General features: G+C 43.3%; 1 protein-coding gene across 19 annotated transcripts in view; it reads right to left on the bottom strand.

Annotated features, from left to right (window-relative positions):
* Positions 1–2,253: 2,253 nt before the first annotated feature.
* The window catches only part of tns1b (tensin 1b), a 116,271-nt gene continuing 91,406 nt past the window's right edge, over positions 2,254–27,118 (bottom strand). For 10 of the 19 annotated variants that reach the window (XM_007552239.2, XM_016671578.1, XM_016671579.1 and 7 more), the window contains 18 exons: positions 20,322–21,809; positions 18,763–18,843; positions 16,699–16,880; positions 16,484–16,622; positions 13,139–13,234; positions 12,845–12,871; positions 11,141–11,321; positions 10,010–11,028; positions 9,696–9,782; positions 7,154–7,282; positions 6,981–7,073; positions 6,798–6,875; positions 6,654–6,722; positions 6,526–6,552; positions 6,132–6,300; positions 5,793–5,861; positions 4,795–4,824; positions 2,254–4,717 (listed from right to left, as the gene is read on the bottom strand). In XM_007552239.2, the coding sequence (XP_007552301.1) occupies positions 4,579–4,717; positions 4,795–4,824; positions 5,793–5,861; positions 6,132–6,300; positions 6,526–6,552; positions 6,654–6,722; positions 6,798–6,875; positions 6,981–7,073; positions 7,154–7,282; positions 9,696–9,782; positions 10,010–11,028; positions 11,141–11,321; positions 12,845–12,871; positions 13,139–13,234; positions 16,484–16,622; positions 16,699–16,880; positions 18,763–18,843; positions 20,322–21,809 (4,103 nt within the window). In that variant the 3' untranslated portion in view covers positions 2,254–4,578. The remainder of the gene's footprint in view (positions 4,718–4,794; positions 4,825–5,792; positions 5,862–6,131; positions 6,301–6,525; positions 6,553–6,653; positions 6,723–6,797; positions 6,876–6,980; positions 7,074–7,153; positions 7,283–9,695; positions 9,783–10,009; positions 11,029–11,140; positions 11,322–12,844; positions 12,872–13,138; positions 13,235–16,483; positions 16,623–16,698; positions 16,881–18,762; positions 18,844–20,321; positions 21,810–27,118) is intronic. The other 9 variants (XM_016671580.1, XM_016671592.1, XM_016671587.1 and 6 more) reach the window with 7 other exon arrangements.

Genomic DNA, 27,118 nt, shown 5'->3' with positions numbered 1-27,118 from the left:
TCAGTCTCCTCAGCTCGAGCACAGAGACACTCAGAAAACTCTCAGGGTCTTGAGAGGAAATGCAGCAGCTCTCTCCGGTGAAACAAGCCCTAGAAATCACAGCAAAGAGACAGAAAATATGTTTATGTTGCTGAAATTTACACTTACAATAAGACCTACCCAGGCCAGTTAATGTATGATGCAAGACAACAGTTGGGCTTGGAGTGAAAAATGTGTCAGAATCCAAAAGGAGACTGACCCAAATGCAGATTTACCCCCCCTCCCCCCCACACACACAACCTTTCTTCTGCCCAAAACCACAATCTAAGACCCCCAACTCATCATCTGGACTCCCCGTGGAGGCACAAATTACCATTTTCCAGAATCACAATTCAATCCCATGCTGTAAGGGAGATGAAAGGATTAAAGTCCTGCATAATGCTTCCTCTCAGGAAGCATTATGCAGGACTTCCAGTGGTGATGTTACATTTTCCCATGAACTAGGGTTGAACTTCATTTACTTGTAAAAGAACCTTTACAGGCTGTGAAGAATGAAGCTTTGCACTGTGTGAAGATTTCATATAGGAAAACAAAGCACCTGACCTGCTGAAATCTCTAAATTACGATGTTTATTTTTCAGATTTATCCAGAAATTTATTGTTTTTATCATTGTGTTAAGGCTGTATGCGCAAGAAAAGCAGACATTGAGATGAAATTGGAAAAACATGAAATTAAAGTCCCCAAAAGCCGCGATGTTACAGGGTAGACGCAGCCCAGAGGGCAACTGCCTGTCTGAAAAGGAAACAGTGACACCAAGTGGCCAGACGCATTATTACAGGTGAGCCTTACATGTAAAGAACTGCTTTAACCACGATTCAATTTTCAGTATTGTATTTTAAACCACTTTTAGGATAAAATTTTTCAGAATAAAAATAACCACATATTCAGATTTATTTTGACAGTTTTTTTCTCTATAGTTTTAAAATGAAAATAAATTGCCACAGCAAAAATGATTGGGTCAGAACATCTTTTTGTTCCCAGGCTGCAGTGGTTCGTCACTGTTCGTCATTACTGATATGTATGTTTTTACAGATTATTTTTTACTGAGGGCGGTTTGTTTGAATAAATTAACTGTACCTTTAAACAAAACATCACATCTTGGACCTGTGGTGTCCGTTGCGTGCCTGAAAGTTTCTGCTGATTCTCCCGGTGGTTAAAGCAAATCATCTGGCTTTGAAACAAGAAGCTTTCACCGCTGGTGAGTTCGATGTTGTTTTTGTGTGTTTTACAGTTTTATTCATTTTTAATGTTGTTTAAACATTAAAACGAACGTTCTAGGTTTATTGGTATTTCTAAACCAGCCGTTTGTCAGTTAGCAGCATTGCTAGCTGTTCTTCTATTGAGACGCTTTTTTAAAAATCGTACATGTCTTTTTTTTTTATCCCAAGTTATTTTAGGTAATAAAATGTTTAAAATGATTTTAGACTAACTGCAGTTAAAGGGGCCACTATTGCTAGTTAAATAGAGTTAATGTGCACCTTCGGGCGCCGTCTAATTACTGGAGTAGGTTGCGATTAATCACTTCTACGAGAATCAAATTTGACCGCTTTTTGGAAAACATTATGCTATGCATTTATTTATATTGTATTAGCTTTAGTCTAATCTAAAACGTTAAGAGCTTGTCAGACTTATTCCAGACTCCATATTTTTAAACCTTAATCACATAAAATGCCTCAATAATACAGCTCAAAATCCCGTTTAACATAAAATGGACTAATTTTCCTAAATTGCTTTATTTTTATTTATTTTACCTAACTTTGTGATTTGTGAAACTTATCATTTCGGGGGGTTGTAGACTAATTTATACAGGTTCAAACTTAAAATGGCTGAAGGTGGACTGATGAACCCTAACTGAATTATTTGCACAATGAATTAACATAATATTAAAAACTAATATTTTTTAAAATGTTAACCCTTTTATTAAAGGGCAGGCCAGCTCTAGAAACCACACACTAATCAAATATAGAAACTGATTAGGTTAAAGATTATTTTTCTAATACCAACTAGAGTTAAAACTTCACAAGGTCCATGCACAAATTCTGTCTTAAATCCTTTCTGTTTGTATTGTAATATTCTTCACACAACTTTCCTAAGATCCCAGTAATAGTCACCCAAACAAGCATATAAAGTTTGACTCTTTCAGGATATTTCTCCAGTCAACAAAATAAACTGACTCTTCATAAGTAAAATACACCAAAATAAGACTCCAACATGTTGATTTGTACTGCTTTTTAATGTTTTTATCAACCTGAAATGATAAAATGCATACCATGTAGCAAACCAAAATCAACAAAGCTCTTTACAGAAATTGTAGATCATTCATACACTCTACAGTCCAGACAAATCTGGACTCTTAGCTCAAAGTCCTTTTACTTCAGTAATTGTTTTGGAAGCAAAAACCGACGTTTTTAAATTTTTTTGTTGCATAAGCCGAGTCAAGAGCATCTATAAACTACCGACGGGCCTGGTTTGAGTAAAACTGGATGCTGTGTAGAGATTAGTCTGCAGCATTACGATTACAGTTGAGCGAGCAAGCCCCCAGCTAATAAATACATTCTAGATACAAAAACCCTGTAAGTGCTGCATTTTTTAAAAATTTATCATAAGGCTCCAAATATGTCTAATCGATCATCCTGCTGCCAACCAGTTCTTAATTTCTCAGATTTGATTTCGCATCCAACACAGTTAAAACACTGAATTAGAATCTGTTGTAGTTCTTGTTCTGCACCACACGAGGGCAGTAGTGTCTCATTTAACCTGACTGGGAGGATTTGGGTTTTCAATGTCGCACCTGCAGACGAAGAGTCCGGTTGAATCAGTTCTCATCCTGAAATCTTTCCTCTGTCTTTTGGGAATATGAGGAGGTTTAAATTTGTTAGGCAATACATCAATGGAGCTGAACTGGGTTGAAATTTTGGGTTTGCATTAGGCCTCAGTCCTAATATGCTGTGGTCTGTTGTGTTATTGGAGTGTGTGAGCTCTGGACGACCTGGTTTAACATCTCTATGTCTACATGTTCTGGTCTAGATGCAATTGCATTAATTTTCACAACCTTGCGCTTCTTTGTCCTATACAAAGCAAAGGCTTTGTATAGGCCAAGGCATTGAGGGTTCTGGACGGTCAGCAGCGGCCTTTTATGTCACTAAGCCCCACAAAACAATTCTAGACGTTTCCGTCTTCTTAAATGATCTGCATCCATGTCAGACCGTTCCTCCTGGATGGTTAAGGTTGTGGTGACCCGTTGTGGTCAGTGAGTGGACCCAGTTTTACATTACAGGTAAAGAGATTCTGACCTGTTCATCATGGCTGCTGCTTTCGTTGGGTAATAAGAGATTAAATAGACTCTGAGGGATCAGAATGAAATCCATATTAGACCGGACCTCGATACCATCCCACATACTTCAGGTGCTGAATGTGGATGATGTACTTTCTAGGCAGGTTCAAGGCAACAAATCATTTGTTTCTGGCTTCACTTTAGATTAACTCCAATTTGGACTTCAATAATATTTTATACAAAATATTTCCCCAATAAAACAAAAAACAAGAGTGTTAAAAGAAAACAACACGTGAAAAACATTCAAAACGACAGTGATGCACTTTAAAAGCACACGCTTTACAACTTCTCAGCCATCTTCTCTGTTTTTAGTAATGTATACTTTATAATACAGGTATACAAGTTAAAATGAAGCAAAAAAATAAATATCTTAAACCAATGGAAGTTTATATATAGAACTCATATATCTATAGGTGTAGCTTACTTTCGGGTAGGGTGAGCGTTCTGACTCGTTTCCACAGACAAAAACCCGAGAGCCGTAAAGAACGATCAGCTCTGAGCCTTTCAGTCATGAGCTAAACTGCTGCGATGGTGGCGGACATGAAGCGAGGGCACAGTGACGGTCATCAGCTTCAGTTCTGCATCTTTAAGACATCGTGGATATATTTTTTTCAAAGCTTTAGAAAACAAACGCCAGATGTCGTCTACTAGTCCTACTCCAAAATAAAAAGCCATTCAGAATATTTACAGACCCCCACCAGCTGCAGAATGTCCAACAGTGTTTCATGTAAGACAGCAGTGGTGCAGGATTGACCTACAGTATCAGTACATACAGACAGAAACTTGGGTTTTTTGGATTAAGCAGCCATATTTGTTTTACAAAAGAATACTTGTGACCCTCCCTTGGCGGTGCACGGTTCACACCCTGGACTACCTTTGTTAAATCTTTGGTTGAGCAGTCTGAAAGATAAACAATCCACCTTCACACAACTTCACTTCCTCCTTAAAAAACAACATAAAAATGTTAATATTTGCACACAATCATCCCCTCTTCCCTGGAGGCTTAATTACCCCCCATCCCACCGTCAAACACAGCTACCCCCCATCCGTCACTTCCTCCGCTCTGTTCTGAAGCCCCACTGAGAACAACCACACGTCTTAAAGGAGACAGAGCAAGAAAAAAGGCCGACATCGAAGAAGAAATGAAAAGCAACCAAAGGTTTTAAAGGAACCGGGCCAAGAGGGAGGGAGGTTCAGCCCGCTCCTCATCGGGTCTGCGAGGCGATTATCTTCGACACAAAGTTGACGATGGCGCTGGCCGGCTGGTCCAGGTCCAGCTCCGCGAAGATGTGGCTGACGTTGTCCGTTGTGCTTCCCTGCTTCCGTGCCACGAATCCAAAGAGCCTGAAAAGAAACGAGAGATTTAAAGAGGAGGAAGGTCGGATGGGGCAGGAAACGCTGCTGATGGAGCGGTCACTCACTTGGCCGGGCCGCCCTCAGGTTTGCTCCATCTGGAAGGGTAAAAAATACACAAGTTAGGGAAGTTTTTTTTCATGACACAGAGAGAACTGTTCAAATGCAGAGTAATGATGAAAAATGAACCTCAAGTCACAGCTAAAGCTTCTTCACATTCCTCTAAGGAAACTAAATTGTAATTTTAAAATCCTTCTGATCTTTCAAAGGTTTTACTCCCAAAAATGCTTACAAATCTGCAGTCCCTTCATTTTCTAACAGATTCAAAACTAGATTGTAATTAACACCTTATTTACAATTGTTAGTCATCTTGGCCGAAATATTTTTGTTGCAAAAGAAAATTGTGGAGGTCACATTTCCTCTAATTTGCTAATAGTGAGCTAACTTTTCATTCAGCGCGGTGGCTAACTTTGAAAGCGTTGAGCACACTTAGCTTTCGCTAAATATTTTTCCACATAAATTCTAAACAGTAATTTACTTGGCTGTTTTATGAACTTTCATTTGAGTAAAGTTTAAAATCTGTGTTAGACATTTATACACGCTCTTATTTTGAAGTCTGTTTACACAGCAGTTTCGTTTCCCCTCAAGTTTTCTTCAAATAAAACATGGACAGTAGAGAACAAGATATAAACATAAATGCTAAAGGTGTTATACAACATGTAAATTATAATGTCAAATTAAATTGATGCTTGAGGGTTGTAGTCTTTCAAGGGCAAATATCATTTGCATTGAAGTTTGATATGGTGTGTTGATATAGCACTTTAGGGTTAGTAAAACTAATGTTAATGATGCGAGTAGCACAGCTAACGTTTTAGTTGGCGGTGCCCAACAGTGAATGTCGAATTTGTTGGAAATTCTCCAACAATCCAGTTTTTACAGAGAAAAGTTGGTTACAGCTGCATAGCAACTGCTTTAGTTTTGTTTCACATTTTGTTCTTTGATACATGTAACAAGAAAAGGGTTGAAAACAAAAGAAATCATGACTCTAGATTTATGTCTGACTCACTTCCTGTCCTGAGGGTCTGTATTGCAGAAGGTGACGGTGTTGGCGGGATAGTGGCGTCGGAAAAAAAGCCTGGAAAAGAGGAAAAATCATGTTTGTGGATCAGTTTTGTCATTGAACTGCTTACAAATGTTGCTGTGGAAAGTTTCTACCAGAATGTTTTGGTCATTTTGAGTTTATTCACCAGTTACGTGATCTAAACAACACTCAGTTTGTATCTGAGAATGTGTGGTTAGGTAGTCTGAATTTAGTTCATTATGCAGCGCCATGTATCTCTGGTATGCCTAAAGACTTTGTGTTATTCTGCCTGGTGTCAGAATGGGGAGGATGTTTCTGACTTACTTCCTCTGGTTGTCTGTGAGCGTGATGCCCTGGGAAGACACCTTGAAGTGCACAACGGTGGCGGTGGGGGGCGAAGCAGCAGCCAGCGTCTCAGAAATCGCCTTGGCTACAGCCTGGGGACCCGTCAGGGACTCCATCTCCACCGAGTTGATATAGAGAACGTTGCATGCTGGGAGGAGAGAGAAATCACCTCAGATGGATCAAACGTGTTGAGCAGGATCACCTCTGTTCATGCAGAAAAGGTTTTAACGTGGATCATGCTTCAGGAAGGAATCTGGGAGTTTTAGGAGGAAAATCATTCCACAGAAAGGTTACTGAGGAGATGCTGGACGCTGCTGTTAAGAACATAGACCAACATGTAAGATGCACATTCCAGATGTGAAAATGGCTTTACCATGGGACTCAGCTGGGGCCCTCTGCACTGAGATAACAAGGAGTCAGGTTGTGAGAATCTAAACGCTGCCTCTGACACCAGATAACTGAACTTTCAACAGCAGAATTAGATGCTTTTAGATGTGTTACCTGCTCCTTGTTTCAGCCTTTCAGCTAGTGGGTTTGTAGCTGTGACCTCTGGAGTTTCTTCCATCAGATCTACAGAAAGCACATTTACAACCTTAAAAAACCCCAAAGCAATGCTTCTAAACAGAGTGGAAGGTCAATCAATACCTGTGGTAGGGATGAGGAGTTTGCAGGGGAGCGCCAGAGGCGTGATGGCATGCTGGTAGACCAGAGCAGAGAGACAACCTGCCAAACAGAAAAACACCTTTCAATTAATCTTTCATACTCAAAGTAGCATCTGGTGTTTGATTTGTCTAATTGTAGAAAGATGCCTGCTGATGTTCTGCTTACCAAAATAAGGCTCATTAGGGCAGCCTTTCAGCTTCACTCCTTTAGGACTGCTCTCAATCAGGAAGTGCCTCACCAGCTCGTTGGAGATGTCACCTGCATGGAACACAACAACCGATTAACATCGAACCAGTTCTCAGTTCAGCCTTAACTGGGGCATTACAGAAGCCTCCTACCTTTCTTGCTCTGATGCACAGAGGGTGGAGGGGACGCCACCTTCATGGCCAAGCCGTACGCCCCTCTGAACGAGTGGCTGTCTCTGATGACGAAGGCTCCCGGCTCTCTGTCTTTCAGCAGGTTGATGGCTGTAATCACACAACATATTTACGAATACATCAGAGGAAGTGTGGATGTTGAGAGTAACATTTTGTCGTCTGAGCCCTGGGACCGCCTTCAGATGGTCAACCAGCCAATCACTGTGCCTCTGTAGAGCTCCACTGAAAATGTATAGACAACTTATACAAGAGAATCTCTTATTATTCAATTTCCAGACACTATTCTGGTATAAACCTTCTAAAACACTGTTTCTCAACGCCGGTCCTCACGCCCCCTGCTCTGCATGTTTTAGGTATTTCCTTGCTTCAGTCCAGCTGATTTCAATCGATGACTGATTAACAGGCGTTTGCTGAACTGCAATCAGTTGAGTCAGGCGCATTGAAGCAGGGAAACCTCTAAAACATGTAGGACAGTGAGCCTTGAGGACCAGGGTTGGGAACCACAGCTTTAGAACAGTGTATCATGAGATTAATGGCCAGATATTGATTTGCATGGATTTTAAAAATAATGGGCAAAAAGATGAGCTTTGTTCCAGCAGATGGAGTAACAGGAACATGACAACACTAGGGTCACTACTCTGGTTTGTTAATATTTTTAACAAAAAAACAGACTGTTGTAATTTCTCAATTTAATCTCTTAGCCATAGCAAAGTGGTGACACTAACTAGATTTGAGTTTTAACATTTAAAGATAGGAAGAAGCTAAAAAGCTCTAAAATGATGCAGATTAAAAAAAATTAAGAAGTAAGCCACGGGCTTAGTCTCCAGCATGACGACTTGTTTCAGACACTCAGGAGACAAGCTTTAGTCCTGACTGGCGCACTTCTGCACATGTGACAGTTTAAGAGAGATGAATCAGATATTCAGTAATTCTCTACATATGCTGTGGTTTTCACTCTTTGGGACTGCACTAAATATAAACTGCATGTGCCTGATGTCATTGCAGTTGTGCATGATTTCAAGATGATGCAATATAACGCAAGGGAGAAAAAGCATGCAGGATGGCTGGTGTCAACTGACCCAAACCAAAGACCACATGCATATTCATTATTTCTACAAAATGATGTTACAGGGCCACTGATATTATGTCCATCATCTCAGAGTGAAAACCATGAAGATTTAACCATCTGTGCAGCATTAATTGAAAACATAACACACCTTCTAAAAGTATGTGAACATCCAACCAAGAATAAAGAACACAAGATAAACTGTAAATGACTCCTTACTTGAATAATAATGCAAAACAAAAAAAGGAATGTTGAAGTGGTTCGGCCAGTGTCCAGATTTATGTTTGGTGGGTGAAGCCAAGGGTGCATTCGCAGCAGCTCTGGTTCTGTTCGAATGCAATGCCAAGTGGACTGGGGATTGCCCCAAAACCAGGAAGCGGACTGCAGTGCAGTACAGAAATACAACCAACACACGTCTGTGTTGGTTGCTAAATACAACCAACACAGACGTGTATTGAGCGCTAGCAGGAGAAATGGCTTGTGTTCTTGCACCAAAGACAAAAGCGAAATCCTACAATCAATAAAATCTAACACCACTCCATTTTTATTAACAGTTACTGAAGAAGGAGGTTGTGCTCAGTGTCGGAGGTTTTTGTATTGTTTCCTTCAGAGCTTCTTAGTGCAGCGCCCCCAAAAGAGAGGAGATAAACGGATTTCTTAAAGGGTGTGGTTTATTTGATACAGTGCAGTGTGAAAGTGAACCATACCTGCTGAAATGTCAATATATGTTGCAATTTTGGTCAAACACAGTGCCCTAGACAATCAGGCTTAAAAACATCCTAAAAGATAAGTTCATATCAAGAAGGGCTTTTCCACCGGTGAGGTTTAAGTTCTTAACCGGGGTTGGTGCTAGAGCCAGTTCCTCACTGCTTCTATGAAGAATGCATGAAGGAGGCATCCTGATCAACCTGAATTACTTCAATTGATTACTTTTATTGAGGAGGAGCAGTGGCTCTACTTTTTGCTCCCCTCAGAAGCTGAAGACAACAGAACCATAGATGGTAACCTGAGAATAACAGACAGTCCTTTCCTTCGTAACTACACCTTCAGATACAGTTCATGAACACAAAACACTCCAACCCACAGTAGGAACAAGACAAATTTGTTCTGAAAATGTGGATACAGCCAGAGCTTTGGGCATACAAAAAGAGAATAGCCCTTGAAAAAAATTATTTCACCCCACACAAAACACCTCAAGGGACGCAAAACACCTCAAGGGACCTGTTTAGTGATCCTCCTCCAGATCCACAAAGTACACATGGTCAAGACAACCAAACAATAATTTATTTAAGTTAAAGATCTGGTCCAATATCTCCCAGCCAGGATTAAAATCCACACTGGTCCTTCTGAACGTGAGGAACCTCTTTTCCAACAACTAAAACGAATTACCCCACGGAGGCTGAAAATGTGAACGCGAACAGTCTAAAAGCAGCGTACCTTGCTCCCTGGAGATGTCCGGCTTGTACCAGAACTTGGTAGTGTCCTGAACAAATTTAACATTCAGCTTGGTCTCCGGGCTTCCATCTGCAGTAAGAATAAAACTATGATGAGAACCTTTGTTTGTGAAAGATGTGATATGATGATATACAGTTATAGAAAAATGCTTGAAGGCTCTTTTATCACATTATAAATATTGTCTTGAGGACATGACAAATCTAAATTCAGATATTTATTAATTCTGCTAGAGGTTGCTTGGAAGGAACCCTCTGAACATCTGGATAAGTATGCTTTCTCTAAATTTATGTTCTTACCATGCATATTGAACCGTGAAAAGTCTGAGAGGGTGTGGAAGTAGCCAGGAGTACTCCCTCCACTCACTGGGGACATGATCTTCCCATTTAGCGTCCCATAGGACGGTGCTCCATTTGGTCTATCGCCACTCGACATGCGTCTCTTTTCTGGGAGCTGTGGCTGGAAGCCAGGGGCTGGGCTACCCTGCCTGAAACCTACACTCATCCCCATCGTCCCCCCATCCGAGTAGCCAGCAGGGGAAATTGGAAAGGAGGGAGTAGGTGGCCCCTGATATCCCGAAGAGCTACTCTGCCTCGACAAGTTCCCGTGTCTTTCATCTGGTGTGGTGTAACCACTGTGCATGGGGTGACGATCTAAACTGGGGCTTCTCTGGGACATTTGTGTAACAGATGGATGACAGCCCAACACTGGGCTTCCTTGAGTGTGTGTGACAGATGGCTGTCGGCTAAGCACAGGACTGCTCTGAATGGGCTGACCCAGGGAGGGCTGCCGGCTGAGGATTGGGCTGTGCTGAGAAGTCTGTCTGCTGAGAACTGGACTGCTCTGTGCTCCCTGAGGCAGATGATGACCAAGGATTGGACTGCCACCATGATCTGCCATTACTACCTCAAAGTTGTTGGATGGGGGTTTTTGACCTGTCTGGATGAATCCATCTTGTTTGACACTGAAGTTCTGCTGCAGGATGGGATTATAGTTGGAGCTGTGGATGTTTGGTTGTAGCTGAAGACTTTCATTGCCATGTGTGGTCTTTGAGAGCTCTGAGAGAGGTGGGCTGGGATCAGAGCCTGGATAGCTTCCCAGTAGGCTGCTAGGACCAAGATAGGACAGTGTTGGGGTTGTAGATCCAAGGTAGGAAGAGGTTGGAGAGCTGGAGTCCAAGTAAGGAGAAGTGGATGGATTTAGGTCTTGATTTGATGGCGTGCGAGTAGGGTGCGAACTCTCTGGAGGGTGTGAGTGGAACCCAGAATCAACAGTCGGTTGGGAGGGAGTGCTATTGCTGCTTTCTGCTTGGAGATCTCTACAATTGAGGGAAGAAATCTGTTAGTTGGGTTGTATGGGCCGCATTTGCCTGGTGTATGAATGTAGCTTTAGTTCAAGGACCAGAAGTTGGCACTATGTAACTGACTCACCCCTGTGAGTCCTGGATGGGACTGCTGCTGGATAAAGGTGGGTTCAGTGTATGAGTGGTTGGGCTTGGACCTCGCTGCTGACTCTTGATGTCTCCAGGTGGACTAAGGCTCCGAGGTGATGTTGGTGGCTGTCCGCCTACCACCGCTGACCTCGCCACAGACTCCACATAGCTTCTTGGGCCTTGATTTAAAAAAAAAAAAAAAAAACAGTGTAAGATTTAAATGTAAAGGCTCATGCTGTACATTGTTGATGATTGGTTTCTGATTTGTGTTTTTATATATTTTTTCCCTTGAGCAAGAGATTAATACAATGGAACAATCAAGTCAAAGGAAAAGGAACTAATAGCGAATGCTCCTTTTTAAAAAAGAAAGAAAAGATGAGTAACTGATGCTGATGAGGACAACTGAGACGGATCTTAAAGGGCGTATCATCACCATCAACAGTCAGAAAACTTACAAACCCTTTAAATTAAGACAAAAAGGTTTTTTTTTTTTTTTAAATCCAGTCAGTTTTTTTAAACACATTGAGCCTTTTGATAGATGCCCACTAAGACAAAATGGCATTACTATATATATATATATCAACAATGATTCGTTTCTTGGAACTGAACGATGCCACACAAATTTCTCTGTAGATGAAAAAACTTTCTCAAAGCCGGGATCAAGTGGATGTGTGCCCTCTTATTGGAGGAAGAGAAAGGATAGAGGGAGCACGTCCAGGAAATGAGGAGGAGCTCTAATGGAAGTAAACAGAAGTGGGAAACTGGACAATGGGAATTCCTATGAAGGAACAAACCAAAGCTTGAGGGATAAAAATGCAACACAATAAAATGCAGCTACATCAGATGTAGCTGCATCAGACGTAGCTATTCATGAGAATTAAGTTTAGCTGGAAAAAACATCCATGCTAAAAATTGGCTGTTGCAGCATGTTTCTGTGACTGAGCCAGATTTTTCAAGTCTGGTTTGTTTGGGGAGGTGTGAATGTGCAATCAAACTCTAATAAGGAACCAAAAAGGCAAACTCTGGTCCACCTACAAACCTAGATTTTGACTCAGCCGAAGTGAACTCTAGTGCAATTCTAAGGCATATGTGAATGCCAAGCGGACCAGAAACTGTTGTTTTCATGTCGTTTCCTTCAGTGGTTCTTGGTGCAGCACCACCACAGGTGAGTAGGTAAACTGGTTGCTTAAATGGTTTGGTTGGTTTGACTCTGCAATGTGAAAGAGAATCCGCAGGATCTCAAAATGGAACAAATATTGCAGTTTTGGTCCCCAATAAAACTGAGTCTGACTGCTGGGTGTGAAAACACCCTAAATCTCTGGGTAAAGTTTTGGTCTGTTTTGTTTCTTTTGACTTCTTCCTCCTCATGAAATGAATCACCATATTAACCTTCACTTTATGAACTCCCATTCAAAGTGCAGACTATGACTACTTTTGTCATGGTTGGGTGTTTTTTTCTGTTTTTGCAATGATACCCAAGTTTTGTGTTTTAAAATTAACACTCTGTGCCAACTTTCATTTGTGTTCCCGAATGTCATGTGTGTTTCAATTGAGGCAGGTTTTTTTGGTGGGGGGGGAATGGACCTGTCCTGAGCTATTAGCCTGAACAGAAGTTATAAAAGTGATGATAAATGCCTTTTAAGATAAATGAGGTGGCTACTGATTATGAGCTTGAGTGCCAGCAACAATCTCTAATCCTTACCTTCCTCCCTTTCACTGCTCTCATCATCTGTTTGGCATCATTGGAGATAACCAGAAACAACATATTGTGAAGAACAACATGATGTAGGAATTCACAGTTCTAGTAATGGTGGTCTCATCTTTCTTGGAGCTTACAACTCTAAGCAAATCAACATCCCATCCTTTTGATTTAAACATTCTTTTCATCGTTGTTTCTTCAGATGACCTGAAGGTCTTATTACAGTGATTAGGAGGCCACTGCACAGTAATCCCTGACCTATGACCCTAAAGACATCTTCATGGTTTCAGGACCAACCTGAGCCTGTTTGGTGGAGCAGGATTTCTGCCGGGTTGTGAGGCTTCAAGCCCAGGGCTGACAGGGGAGTCTTGGCAAGACCAGGAGGAGACCGACCTGGAGGGAAACGGGGCAGTTAGCACCACACAAAGACAGAGACTTACAGCCATGCTGACAGCTGCTACCTGTTGACCGTATGACTTACAAACTGTGGTTTAATTTAGGATGCTATTTTTATTTCTGTCAACTCCTAGAAATGTGATTTGAACAACCAACCAGGTAAGGAACCGTCAGCATGTCTGGTTGGTACAAAGACAGACATATTCAGGTGGGTGTTCCCATGCTTCATGCTCTGATGGAGGATCAAAACATGCATGTGACCAATCTCAGTCAACTCTGACCCAGCCTAGTTGAACAAGGTGCATTAAAGCAGAACCAATGAACCTATGAAGAACCTCTGATTGCAGGTTTTGGGGTCTATGCCTGTCTGGACCCATGAAGCAAATCAGGCATTAAACATTAAAGATACATAAACACATCCAAGTTAAAACTGAAATAAAGTCAAAGAACCTCTGATCATAAGAGGTTATTATTAACATAATAGTGCAATACCTGCTTGCTCCTTTTGATTGACACTTTTTTCCTACCAGTTCAAACTAAGACATTTGATTTACAGACTCATACATTATCAGTTAAACAACTTTTAACCTTTTATGAAGATGTACTAAAAGCTCTCCCATTCTTCATCCAAATCAGTTCCATGATAAAAGCTGCATTATCTTGTTGGCAGGGAGGTTCTTCCTTTCCTCGTCTCTCATCACCAGACTTGAGTCGAACTATTTTCCACAGAGCTCTGTGCAAAATGTTGTGGAATTTGTCCAGAAGTTTGTTGCCATGTTTTATGCAGATTTTTGCCCTGATGGTAATGTTACTATTTCGCTTCAACTGATCCTCTTCTACTATCCGGTTTTATGTCTGCAGGCAACATGAATAGTTTTAAGGAGCATTTATCAGACATGGTGATAGATTATGGTAATTTGTATGGATATTCACACAATACCTACAAAGATTGTCAAAATGGCTAAAAAACTCTTGAATGGAAATAGCAGTGTCATTGTCAATGGAAGAGAAGAAACGTGTGGCTCCGTGGCATTTACTCCTGGAAGCACCAGGGTGTGACCCCAGGTGGTCTGCGTCTTGTATGTAAGGTGTGAGTAATACCAACAACCTGCAGCCTTGTGACTGCACATCCACTGTTCAGCTTTGAATGAAGTATGGGACAGACTCGACTCAATGCAACAACCAAACACTGGTGAAATCATGTTTCTGGGAAAAGGTTTTATTCCTGCTGAATCACTGAGATGATTCACCATTTTTCATGCCAAAAAGGTAACAATGAAAGAAGCAGGTTGTGGCAGGGAAACAGGGCAGCAATGGGAACTCAGTCACAGGAGCAGGGAGAGCAGCAGCTGCTGAGAGTTTGGTTTGTGAAAACATCATTTCAATTCTCACTGGAAGCTTTGACTGCTCTGCAGTCTCATCACAGTGCTGCTCTCGTGTGATTTTCACGCCAAAGCCGTGCAGTGATGGGCAGGGAGACACTCGGGAACAGAACAGGGTTCAGGGATCAGTATGGCTGACGGGTTGGGACGGTGGGACTCCCAGCGAGTGCCGTGCGTCCTCCACTTACCAAAGAATCGCAATCAATTCTTTGAAACCACACCTTTTGGTCATAGATGGTACGAGTGTGGAGCGACATGAAGACTGAAGCACCTTCAGCATCTACTACTGAGAACAGACTGCACTGATCCTCAAACATGCACTTTCAACAAGATTGGCTGGAAAATTGGTCATTTTTACTTCTACACTGCATTTTGTGTCAAGCTGAGAAAACTCTGTAATGTTCTTAAGAACATCATTTCCTGTTTAGGAGGACATAAAGACGACAGCAGAGGAACTGAGCTGTGTAACTAGCAACTAGGCATGGAGTTGTAATTAGGCTAACTTGGGTCCAAAACGCATCACTTGCATCCGACTCGGCAATTTTTTCCTGACGAAGACTCAACCACAGCAGTCTCTCTATGGAGATCGAGTATTTGCGAGAGAGAACTGGAAAATCCCGCCAACATAAACACAAGTCAGTTTGGCAGTGAACTCTAAGCTGCTTGAAGAAGATCGCCGTGTCACTCTTTAATTTATTTTGGTAATTCTGAGCTCTGAGTACACTGCTTTTTTCGGCAACTAAAAGATTTAAGTTTGCATATCCTCCCAAAGTGCACATGTTTTACTTTGCCTCCGTGTCTCACTCATGACATTCCCCTCAATTTGCTGTGTGACCAAAATAGACCCCAGGGCTATCTTGGTCCCTTGGAGATGCAGTCATGGAGGAATCACCAGCGGTCTCTGACCCCGTTTTAACTGGTGACTACATCATCCAACCTGACTTCCTGTTGGATCAGGCACCAAAATGGATGCGGTGTGCTTTGGCCTCTAGGCTACGTTCATATACAGGTGAAGGCCACCCATAGCCCATCTTTGCCTGGCACTCTGAATGACCCAATTCAAATCTATTAACCCTAAAAAAATCTGATTTATGCCACTTTTATATGCGGTACAAATCAGATACCTATCCGATAGTTTTTAAAGTGTCCGAAGTCTGAATGGTCATGTTTCATTTTATGTGTCGTTGACGTGTTACATGCATTGTCAAACTACACCAGAAGAATCCAGATAAATAAATCTGAACACAAACGATGGCTGAAGCAAGCAGTGCTGACTCTTTGGATGGAGCTAATCAACAGAAAGACAGTTAGCTACTTTAACTATTTGGGATAACAATTTGATCCAAATTAGAAAATCAATCCATAGACGGCGGCGTCCATTGTTGCTTCCATAAACAGAAGTCTGATTACATCACGTTCAGTTAGCAGAATGAACAAACGCAACAAAATCATAACGGAGCATCAACATCTGCTGTGTGAACATAAGCTAAGACGTCTGAAAGCCTGAGACGAAGCTGAAATCCAATGAAGGAACATCATTTCTGCATGTTTTTCAGAGGTCATTTTGGCAAAAGGTTAACTAGAACAGAACTTCATAAACTGAAAAAAGTTAAGACAACATGACCCATAAGACACTAATAGAAAGAAGAGTTTAAACATCTAGATTGAATGGTCACATTTTTTACCAGCATTATAATCCTTCAAATCTTCTTTGCTGTTTTTTCATATGGGGGAAATCTCAAACAGGAAGAAAAGTTGGTTGTAATTTAACTTGTACTTTAAAAATGATCAATCATGTATGAATTACATGAGTATCTAAGTCAAAGCTCCACAGTGCCATCTGTCAGCCGGAGGGGGCACTTACACAGATTGAAGTAAGGGGTTTGCGGTGAGACGGGGAAGGCGGGGGTTTGGGGTAACGCCTCACCACCAGCTGTGGGTGTTGGACTGATGGGGCCTCCCTCCATCTCCTCAAAGGCCTCCCGGTAGCTGTGCATGTTTTTCTGTAGAGGCGGAAAAAGATCCAATCAGAAAACAATCACTTTACATGTTTTGATGCATCTGCAGCAGGTTTTCTACCTCCTTGGGCCGGCCCCCAGGGTTCATGGCTATGGCGCTGACGAACTCTGGAGAAACGCACCGGACTGGAGAACGAACAGGCACATCTGGGGACAGCGCGTCATCAGAGTGTCCCTCACTGGTGATGCGATGTCGGGGAAGGATTGTCGGTTCATCTGAAGGTGCTGAACGGGCCTGGACCCCTGAGGTGACGTATAAATGAGGGTTAAAGGTCAGAGATGAGAAATGCCTGTTGGTCCGAGCAAAGCATCCTTTCACATATAACATGCACGCTGGAGAAAGTTGCTAAAGGAGCAAACGCACACAAACACTTTAGCATTATATCCAATAAATGCTGTTAAATTCTCAACCTGGGTGAATACAGTCATAAACAGGCTCCTTTTTTCATCAAATCGAACACCGGCGGCTCCTCAAAGCGCTGAGTTAAGCTGATTTTCATTAATCTGCTTCCACTTGGAGAGCCAGGCAGAAAGTTAGCAGCATTACAACAACAAACAGGACTGGAGTTAAGATTGTTATGCAAATAGGCAACAAACTGTAAAGTGGAAGGCTGGAAAAATGACATGAAAGCAGAAAGAATCAGTGTGTTAGATCATCACATTTTGTGTCAAGATGTGTTTATTGGAGGAAAACAGGAAAAAAACAAGTTCAAGACGAAGAACATTTTAGTTTGTGTTTGTTTGGAGGCAGTTTCCTCTGCAGCTCTAAGTTTCACCAGGAGGAAGAATAACCAAGACAATCCAACAGATGCTTTACATCCAAATCAAGTATTTCATTTTCGCCCTCTTGATTACTGACGGAAGTCCTTTAAAATGTGTAAAATGTTAAATATTTATTTAGTGAGCCAAATATATAGATTGAAGGCAAATATTTATTTTTAAGCTAAATATTTAGTTTGACAGCTCACTGACACTGCTGGTCTGATCCAATACAAACTATCAGAAGCGCCAATAAACATTTTATTTCTTCAACTTTCATAACAGTTTCACATTAGGTGGCCATATTGGATTGTGACTCTGTGGGAAACCTCTAGCTTCTGAGCTAAATGCAGTTTACTCTGCTGCTGTGTTCAGTCTGCAGACCCTGAAGACGGAGCGGTGCGTGGGCGAACGCCTGGTCTCAGCTGTAAATGGCAGCGTTTCTCCAGACTGAATGGAAAAGTGGAGGACACAACATGAGAACAGCTGTTCTACTCGCCTCATATTCAAGAAAAATCTGCTTTTTTTCTGGTTTTAAAACTGAAACACACCCACTGAGGCCCAGATGTGTCCAAAAACACATACCTCCCTGTTACAGTACGCTGTTACCGTGGTAACGGCTAATGGTTAACAGCTGCTGATCCCAGAACTGAGAGATCGTCACACCTGCTCCTGTTGGAGGCTGAAGACACTCCTGTTCAACCAAACTAACTATTCCTGAAGTAAAGGCAGCTGTGATGTAATGCGAATCCCTTCATTACCTAATTCCACCTCTGTGTTTGTGGTTGTGTTGAATCTGGGAGGATCTTCCTCCGTGGTGCAGATTGGGCTTCCAGAGGACAAACTCAGGTCCGCTGATGCTTCCAACCAGGACAACTGTGGTCTGCATTTACTTTGTCTGCTTTAGTAGATCGTGAAAATGGTTGAAGTGATAAAAGCGGTTTTGAATGAGGCCAGTGTATCCTGGCTCATTGTTCCCCAACTTTGGCAAAACAGATCTTGTGACACGCTCTCTCCTGGCAGGAACAGAGCCGCCTTTGTTCCTCCTCTGTCCCGTTCTTGTGAAACTTTAAAGTTATCCCCTCTGGTCTGTTCGGACCACTCCTTCACCTTCAGAGAGGAAACTGCAGCTCAGAACAAACACGAGTGGTGAGGAAGTTTGATGTTTCTCAAGCTGGAGACGGAAAGAGTTTTTATTGAGGAAGAAGAGGTGAAATAAAGACGATTCAATGCCAACAAAAGCCAACCACACCGAAAAGGCAAAGCAGAAAGAGATTTGAACTCAGACTGAAGGAACGCTCAGACACAAGGAGAACCATGTCCTGTTTTCCTGAAGCGTTCCTTCAGACCGGCTGGGAGAACCAACCCGACAGGGAGTGAGAGCGGCGGTGCTCAGACTGAGAAGAGGTCATGCTGGGGTTGATGTTTTGGACTCGAGCCGAGTACTCTGGACAAACAGATGAACGATGAAAGAAAGGAGATTATGATAAACTAGAAGAAAGACGAGCAGAGGGAGGATGAGGTCATCTGAAAATAACAGCAGAAGATAACAGACATCATGTGCTCCTGTTCAAAACACACATCGTTCTCTCGCATGACGGCAAAACTAAAATAAAACAGCAAGTTAAACATTTGAATAGCACTAAAATGAACTGAAGCTTGTTTCTGGTTCCAGAAGCCTTGTTCTCCGTCGCTGCCTGACCATCTGCAGGATGTCACATGCTTTTACTCTGACAACCTGCCGGACTGGAAACCTCTTCCTGTTTAAGGCTGAGTGATGGAGACGGCCAGGAAACGAGATAAGACCAGAGCGTGTTTATGTTTCAGCCAACGGCTTCGGCCATTTTTCTCCTCTGGTCTGTCCTGCCCCTCAAAAAGATGAAGACCAAATGAGGGAAAGCTGTGTGGACTTTATGAAGAAAAAAACTCCAGATTTTTAAATCTAACATTTTGAAACCAAGACAAATTATTTAGAGATTGTTTACACATTTAATGAGACTTAAGTTCTGAACAATTGGACCCAAAAGCAAACTGAACAGGGCAGAGAAACTAAAACCTGGGTAGATGACCCCTCTATCTCTGGACCACCAAAACATGTTTTCTTCTGGTAATGTTTTGTTTTGCATTCAGACTCTGAAGATGAAAAGTAACAACCTGTCCATCGTTCTGGCAGACAGACACACATTTCTATTACTCTTAACTTCATCTGCCTAAATGAAACGTCAGCTCCGTCTGAAGAAAGCCAACCACACATTCTGCCACCACCACATTTCACAATAGGGCTTGTTTTCTTTCAGTGATGACCCGTGTTGTTTTTGTGCCGATCAGAACTTCTGGAATTGTGGCCCAAACATTCCAGTTGGTTTCCTTCAAACCAGAATACAGAATACTCTCTCCCACAAGGATTTAGGAGATTTTAGCCAAGCCTGGATGTTTTCCCTGAATGAATCCGTCTTTCAACCAAGTCCAGGCATAAAGTTGGAATTGACCAATACTTTCTGCTGACCCTTCGGTGGTGGACCTCTGGACAGCCACACTGTTTCTGTGTAATTTTTGAAGCGTATATATTTTCTGTCAGTCGTCCTATTTTGTTTCTAAACATGAATGGCTTAACTGTGCTCTAGAAAGTTGATATAATGCTGTAGATCTCATTTTGTACCCTTCTCCAGACTGATACCTTTGAATAGTAACTTCATTAATATGCTCTCTAACCTCTGCAAAATCTGGCTTTGGTGATGTTTGCAGGTTAGAAGATGTCAAGAAACTGCAGCCCAACTTTATTCCAGATTATTTAATTTCTTCATGTTGATGGCAGATGAGAACCCACTAGGGCCAAACTGGGTGTGTACATGTTTAGTGGCCCAAAAATAAATAAAAAAAAAGGTAGGACATTATTTTCTAACACAACAGATGAAAAGGTCTTACCTGCCACTCTCTGGGCCACCAGACCTTCTACATTGAAGACTTCCTCTGGCTCAGCGGCTCTTGGCTGAGATGACGCTGAGGCAGAACTTGGGCTTCTTTGGGACTCTGAAACATCTGAGGGCTGGATGCTTGTCGGGAATGTGCTGATAGGTTTGAGCTGAAGGTGGGGGCTTAAAGAGAGAGGGATCTGTGATGAACCACTGGTTGCAGAGGAGTAATTTGGAGATCCTTTGAAAGGTGAGGGCTCTGGTGAACCTGGCTTCCCAGATGATGTGTGAGCTACTGACAGATTGCTGGCCAGGCTGGGCACTGGAGCGGCAACGTTCAGGGCAGCATCAGTCTGGAGGGACGGTCTGGTTTGGCTCTGGGAGAAGGACGGCTGCGTGGTCACCACCATGTCCCTCAGTGGAGCACTTTGGGATTTTGATACGACCGAACGGCTGGGCTCCAGGTTCAACATGAGTCGGTTAAGGGTTTCGATAGACTGCTCGATCTCTTCCTGAGAAGCACTGTGGCGGTGTGGGAACTGCGGCAGGCTGTGGTGAGTGGACATTGATGCAGATGGAAGTGGACTGAATGTGATTCCTTCAGTTACTGGCTCCTCTGGAACTCCAAATCGCTGCCAGACATTGAGACCACGCTGGACGGCGTCCCTGCTGCTGGTGGTGCGGGTGGGAGCCTGTGGCATGGACTTTGGCTCGGCACCAAAGGAACGAGAACGAAACAAGTTGCCGTTCTGGGTAGCCATGTAATTTTCCAATGATGGGGTTAAATCACTTTGGATCAGAGCAGCAGGTTTATCAGATCTGCCGACATGTGGCTGAATGGTTTCCAGAGGTTTCTCTGGGATGTTGCGCTCCAGATACGGCACAGGTTCCTGGCCATTGATAAGTGACTCAGACTGGTAGTAAAGATCAGCCAGTGTAGCTCGTCCATCTGTGGAGGAAAACGTCCCCAGACTGTCCACACTGTTCCCCTCTTGACTGGTGGGCAATTCATCATCCAGGATGTCCGTTTCACGATCGATACCACTGTGCCCATTTACATGGACCTGGGCGGGCACCAGGTGAAGCATTCCTGCAGCGGCAGCAGATGTTGGTGTGGACAAGTAGGCCTGTCTGTGCAACGGCCCCTCCAGTCCACTCAGTAGTTGCTCTAATTCCTTCTTCTCCTTGGGACTTATTGGTTGTTGTGCTGGTGGAGCTTGTTGACGGACTGAAGGTAACGCCTCATCCAGGGCGACGTGAGTCTGGCTCACAGTGGAAGCATGAGGTGCTGATGTGGCTTCATCCGTTCGGTCAGTTTTGATAGAGGCAGTGGAGTTTCCTGAATCGCTGCTCACTGACAGGGCGTGGTCACCGGCAGGTAGAGCGTGTTCAACAGCCGTGGCTGGAAGGCCATTAGACGTGACCGCTCCTTCACCAGACTCCTTTTTACGAACTTTGGCATAGAGACTCCCGTCCAGAGGCCCCTGGGTGTGAATGACGTCTGAAACAAATAGAACAAAGTCTGTTTAGAGTCTGATCAACAACGTGTCTGTTCTTCAGAACCCATTTATATTCAGCTGCCCACACATTCCCATAGCCACGGTGACTCGGCAACTACCGATACAACTGAGCAATCTACTAAAAATAAATGAAGACATTAAGAAGAAAAGTGTGTGCAGCTATGAAGAACGGCTATCCAGCCAACGGCGCTGCTGGCGCATTTCCACTTTTCTACCAGCTTCAGGAAATGAACATTTACTGCAGATTGTGCTGTGGAAAATATGAAATCACCAGGGTTTGCCCCCTTTTTTAGCTAACCATATAAATATGTGCCATCTGACTAATACTGGTCAATCAGACAAAGACTTGTCTAGCATTTACAGCCTACAGCTGCAGCCAAGGCTTGTAAGGATATAGGGTGTCCCAGTCAGAAAGATTTAGTCATCACTGGAAATTTTCCTCTCACTGACAAAGAGGCCAGAAGTTTCTCCTGTTTAAAAAACAAGCACAACACACCAGGAGAGGCACTTAGAAAGTTAAAACAGAGCCACAAACAAAGCTCTTTTCTGTCATCGGTGAACAAGCAGTCAACTTGTCGGACTAAAGATTTAAAACTTTCTGCTTGTCATACATGGGTCAGAGTTCAGATTAAAGCAATACCTGGTTCTTTAATCCTCCACAAAACTTTCTCAGAAACCCACATCAAAGCATGAACATGTTTTCTTTTCTGATTGTCCAACAGAGAGGAGCTGCACAAAGACGCTGCCTATAGATGTCTTCATCTCAGCGGTAGTCAATAGGGGGCGCCGTCAGCCTGGGGGGCGGCCTCCTGGGCTGACCCAGGAAGACCCCCAGGGAGGCTGGGCATAGAAAATAAACGTCTTCATGTTTGACGTGATGCATAGATGATCAAGAAAAGACACTCAGCTTTAAACACAACTTATAAAGGGCCAAGTCCTACAGTGGAATTTAATAAATATGCAGTTATGAGTTTTAAAACTGATTTTTATTCATCTGCTAGATTCATTTAACAAAAATGGAGGAGAGCTGGGCAGTGACCATGTGATTCATCCATCTTTACTCATCTCGGTGTGTGTTGCCATTGTAACAATGGTACATCCACACAAACCAAAACTGCATGTTGCTTCTTAGTGAGTCAAACTGATTACCAGCTTTGTTTCACTTTGTTTTCTCCTTCACTGACTGTTCAGGTCATCCAGCCAGGTGTCTGGCTCTACCACAGCTGCAGGACCAAAACCCATTTCAGTCAACAACCAGGTGAAAAGTCATTCTACTCGCCAACGTATTCCAGCTCAGTCGACCTGTCGTCCTGTTTTTGGACTTTGGCAGGAACCTGGAGCAGAACCCACACATGTACATGAACATGCAGACTCCATGCTGGAAGAGCCGAGTCGTCTTCTACCAACGATCACACAGTTCAAACCCAAATGGGACCAACTTTGTACATTTTTGGGTTCTTATCACATGTCCACTGAATGTCCAGCTGGTCTGAAAAAAGTCATCACTGCCTATTTGTAAAGCTCATAAAAACGCTCTGATATCAGTCCTGCAGACATGTTTAACGCTCAGTCACGCAGATAAACATAGACATTACTCATGAAAGAAGCCCTTTGCGCTCTCTAATTTCAGCACCTTCTTTATCACCTGTCCTGTAGTCAACACTTCCAGACTCACTACCTCGACGCTGCGCTGCAGGGAAACAGCAGGAAGCCAGCAGGTCTCCTACCTGTGTGAGCGACAGACAACCTTCATCCCCCAGCTAAGGAGGGAAAGCCCTGCGGCGGAGCCCCAGGCCGTGGGGGATCAGCAGAGCGGCTCCTGGCTGCTCCTCCCTCTGCGGAGCCACTTTGTGTCTGAGCTGGAGCTGCCGGTGCTGCAGGCTGCTCCACAGGCTGCCCCTGTTCTGTTTGGGCATGTGGGAGGTCTGTCACAACAGTGTGTGTGATGGTGTGTGTAGGTGGAGGCTGAGGGGCCACCGAATTCCTCAGAACGGGGTTTGATGGAACTCTATTACACACACATCCTTCTGCAAAAAGGCCTTTATTATACTAATAAATGAAATAATCCAGAAGCTGTTCTGGATGCTGCTCAGTTCTCCTGCTGGAGTTAAAAACACGACTGTAATGGAAAGAGGAACCTGATCCAACATCAGATTTAACAAGCTGAGAGCCGGAGGAACTCCGCCCTGCTGCAGGCCGAACAGAAGAACGAGAACCGCCAACTGTTCAAAGAATCATTCTTTCTGAACTGTTTGGAGATATGAACCATTCAGGCCCTTTACTGTGTTTTGTCTGAAGACTCCAACCTCTGGATAACAGTTTTTTAAATTCATAATCATATTTTACACCAATTCAAAGCAGGTTTATGGGTAAAGAGTCCATAACAATATGAAAAACATTTTTACCACGCCTCTGTTTTTCCCCTGACAAACGATTCCAGGACTTTAGTCATCCGTCCTTAAACGGATGTGACGAACGAGCAGCATCTCCTCTTGTACTACAGGACATCTAATCCGTCACTTTACACTTTCGTCTGCGATCCGAACGACTATTTATGTTGATGCGTCTGCTGCTGTTTTCATTTGCTTGAAATGAATCCACATAAGCCTCTACAAATAACCTTTGACTGAGCCGTCCATGTGATAAGGCGGAGCATGTGCTGAGCTGGAGGGAAACAGAAGCTGATTTCTGATCATTCTCAGATCCTCAACAAGAACAACAGCTGATAAACTTTTTACAGATGTAATCTAAGGCGCATTTAGGTGGTGCCAGATATTTTAAGGTTCTGTGAGCCATATGGTGCAACTGTTTGACCTCTTCATCTTTGAACTTTGGCCTCCGACCCCAGTGGCAGTAGATACCTCGTTACAACGGAAATAGCATGTTACTCCTGCGGCGTCCATACACAAACACACATGTGTGCAGCTCCTGTTGGTCCCTCTCTGCGTTTGAAGCACTGCATTAATAAAAAGCAATCATGAAACACGTTCTGGGAATGTTCCCCACGGCGACTCAGCAGGACCAGAATAGTGCTACATGTATTTACATTTAATACGCCCCAGAGGCCGCGCATGATGCTGTAATCGTATGTAAGTTTAGTCTGCGGCCGTATTTGGATAAAGGTAATGGCTGAACCATTGATTTGCCAACAAAGGCTGCCTTTACTGTAAGCCAGAGCTCAGTGATTCTTACTTACAGTAATACAGAGGGTTTGGAAATACTTCCACAAGATCTGCAACAATATGCAGTAAAGCATAGCTGAATCCAGTGAAACCGGCAAAGTGCATAGCCCTTTTATCCCCAAAACACTGGTCGCAGTAAGCATGTTGCAGCTCATCAAATATTCATCAGAAGTCGCGGTGAGTCGATATCTGGAAGTGCAAAGTGTTTAGGACTGGAAAATACAGGACAAGAAAATGGAAGAAGCAAAGTAATTGATTTTCAATCATGATGTCAGCACTTTTACAGCAACCACAAATAAAGTAGCAACAGCTAAAACCCTCCACATTGACATGTAGCACCAGAGTGAAAACAGCCCCACCTGGTGGCCACATTAAGACAAAGATACAGCAGCGTTTCCACACCTGTTAGTCTGGTAGACTTTGGTTTGGTTCTGCGGTTCCGTTTCTCACTGCTCCGTGTCAAACCAACTAAATCCTCTGAGCAACCTGTTCCCCTCCTCACCTGTGGGGGCGCTGCTCCAGGAACCACTGGAGGAAACGACTCAACATCCTCTGACTCTGTTCATCAGTTCTTGACCTTTTTGGGTTCTTTTGGGTTTTGGGGTGATTACTTTTCCCCCACGTTGGTTCAAAAGACTATTGATGAGAATGAAACAATAAACCAAAATCTAATGTGACCAGCTTCCGATGTAGGACGTGCCGTGATAATAAAACATGGCTCCATGTGGAATGAGGAGTATCGTGTTATGACAAGGACCAGGAGTGGTGGGAGTATCAAAAGACAGACGGTAACCAGAGCGAAGCGAGTTTCCCAGTGGAACCAGAATGAGTTCATAGAGAAGCCGAGGCCTCGTTGTCTCACAGCTCGGCTGAGAGCGGGCCTGTTCAGGAAGATAAACGAGCCACACTAACAGGTCCCACGGGCCGGAGGACAATAAATAAGGCAGCAGAACCACAGAAGTCATGTGTTCATGTTGTTTTTGGGAATGCTGGGAGCACGACTGGAAACCAAAGGATGGTGGTTCATGCTCTTAATTTGGCTTCAAACGTTTCAGATTCTTTTGGAAACTGACATTGCTAGCTAGCTAGCTAACATACACAAGGAACGTGCTTAGCAACAAGACAAAAGGGAGTCAGGGGGGAAAGATTTGTATTAGATGCTTTTATGATTTCTGTTAAACACCTTTGCTAGTCTCGATGTTTTAAAGTGCGTATAAATATGGCTAGCTAGCTAGAAAGATAGTGATAGGGAAATTGATTTCTGAAAATGTCAGGAGAATTTTTCATGAAAAGATAGCAGCATACATGTAAAATTACATTAACAGAAAAGAAGTTTGAGTTTTCCAGTAACTAATGGCACCTTTTTACTAGTTTAATCATTTGCAGTTAGAGGAAGGCAGCAGCTTTGGCCAGAAGGAAGCAGCTAACGTACGGATATCGGGGGTTGCATCATCTGCTGTAACCTCGTTTTCCTTCCTCATAACTCTGTCCATGTATGGTTTTTTCCAGATGGATAAAGGCCCATAATTAATGACATCCTTGGTCGTGTTTGGCTCGTTCAGCCGAATCAGCTGTATAAAGCTGTGCTGTTGACTGCTAACAGCTGGAATAAAGCTGTTTCCATTAGACGATAACAGACCTCCCATTCATTCAGACATATAATGGGCAGCAGATAACCAGCACCGCTCTGCAGCTCACAGACCAAGAAAACAGGCAGATACACCATTAATTCTCCTGGAAGTCCTTAAACAAAGCATTTGGTTGTTAACAAAGCTCCGTATCCCCGGTCGCCCTGCAGAGGCCCTCTGCCTCTGTGGCCCCTTCATGATCCAAACAGGGACACTCCACAGCACAAGGCACTTGTTGTCTCTGTGTCCGACGCAGCCTGGACTAGAGGACCTTTAGTTCTCCATCTTGGTCGTTACGCAACCAGAGCTGTTTGGAGTCAAAGCAGAATAATCTGCCAAAGCCTGGGACCAGACTGGGGCCGATAGTGTGGCAGCCTGTTGCCAACACAAAGGCTGAGACGTCAACGCCGACCGGCCCCGACAAACCGACCGGCCCCGACAAACCGGCCCCGACAAACCGACCGGCCCCGACAAACCGAC

The sequence above is a fragment of the Poecilia formosa genome, unplaced genomic scaffold (assembly GCF_000485575.1).
Source record: "Poecilia formosa unplaced genomic scaffold, Poecilia_formosa-5.1.2 Scaffold47, whole genome shotgun sequence".
NCBI classification, from domain to species: Eukaryota; Metazoa; Chordata; class Actinopteri; order Cyprinodontiformes; family Poeciliidae; genus Poecilia; species Poecilia formosa.
The sequence above is the reverse complement of the archived record's forward strand: the minus strand, read 5'-3'. Positions and strand labels throughout refer to the sequence as shown.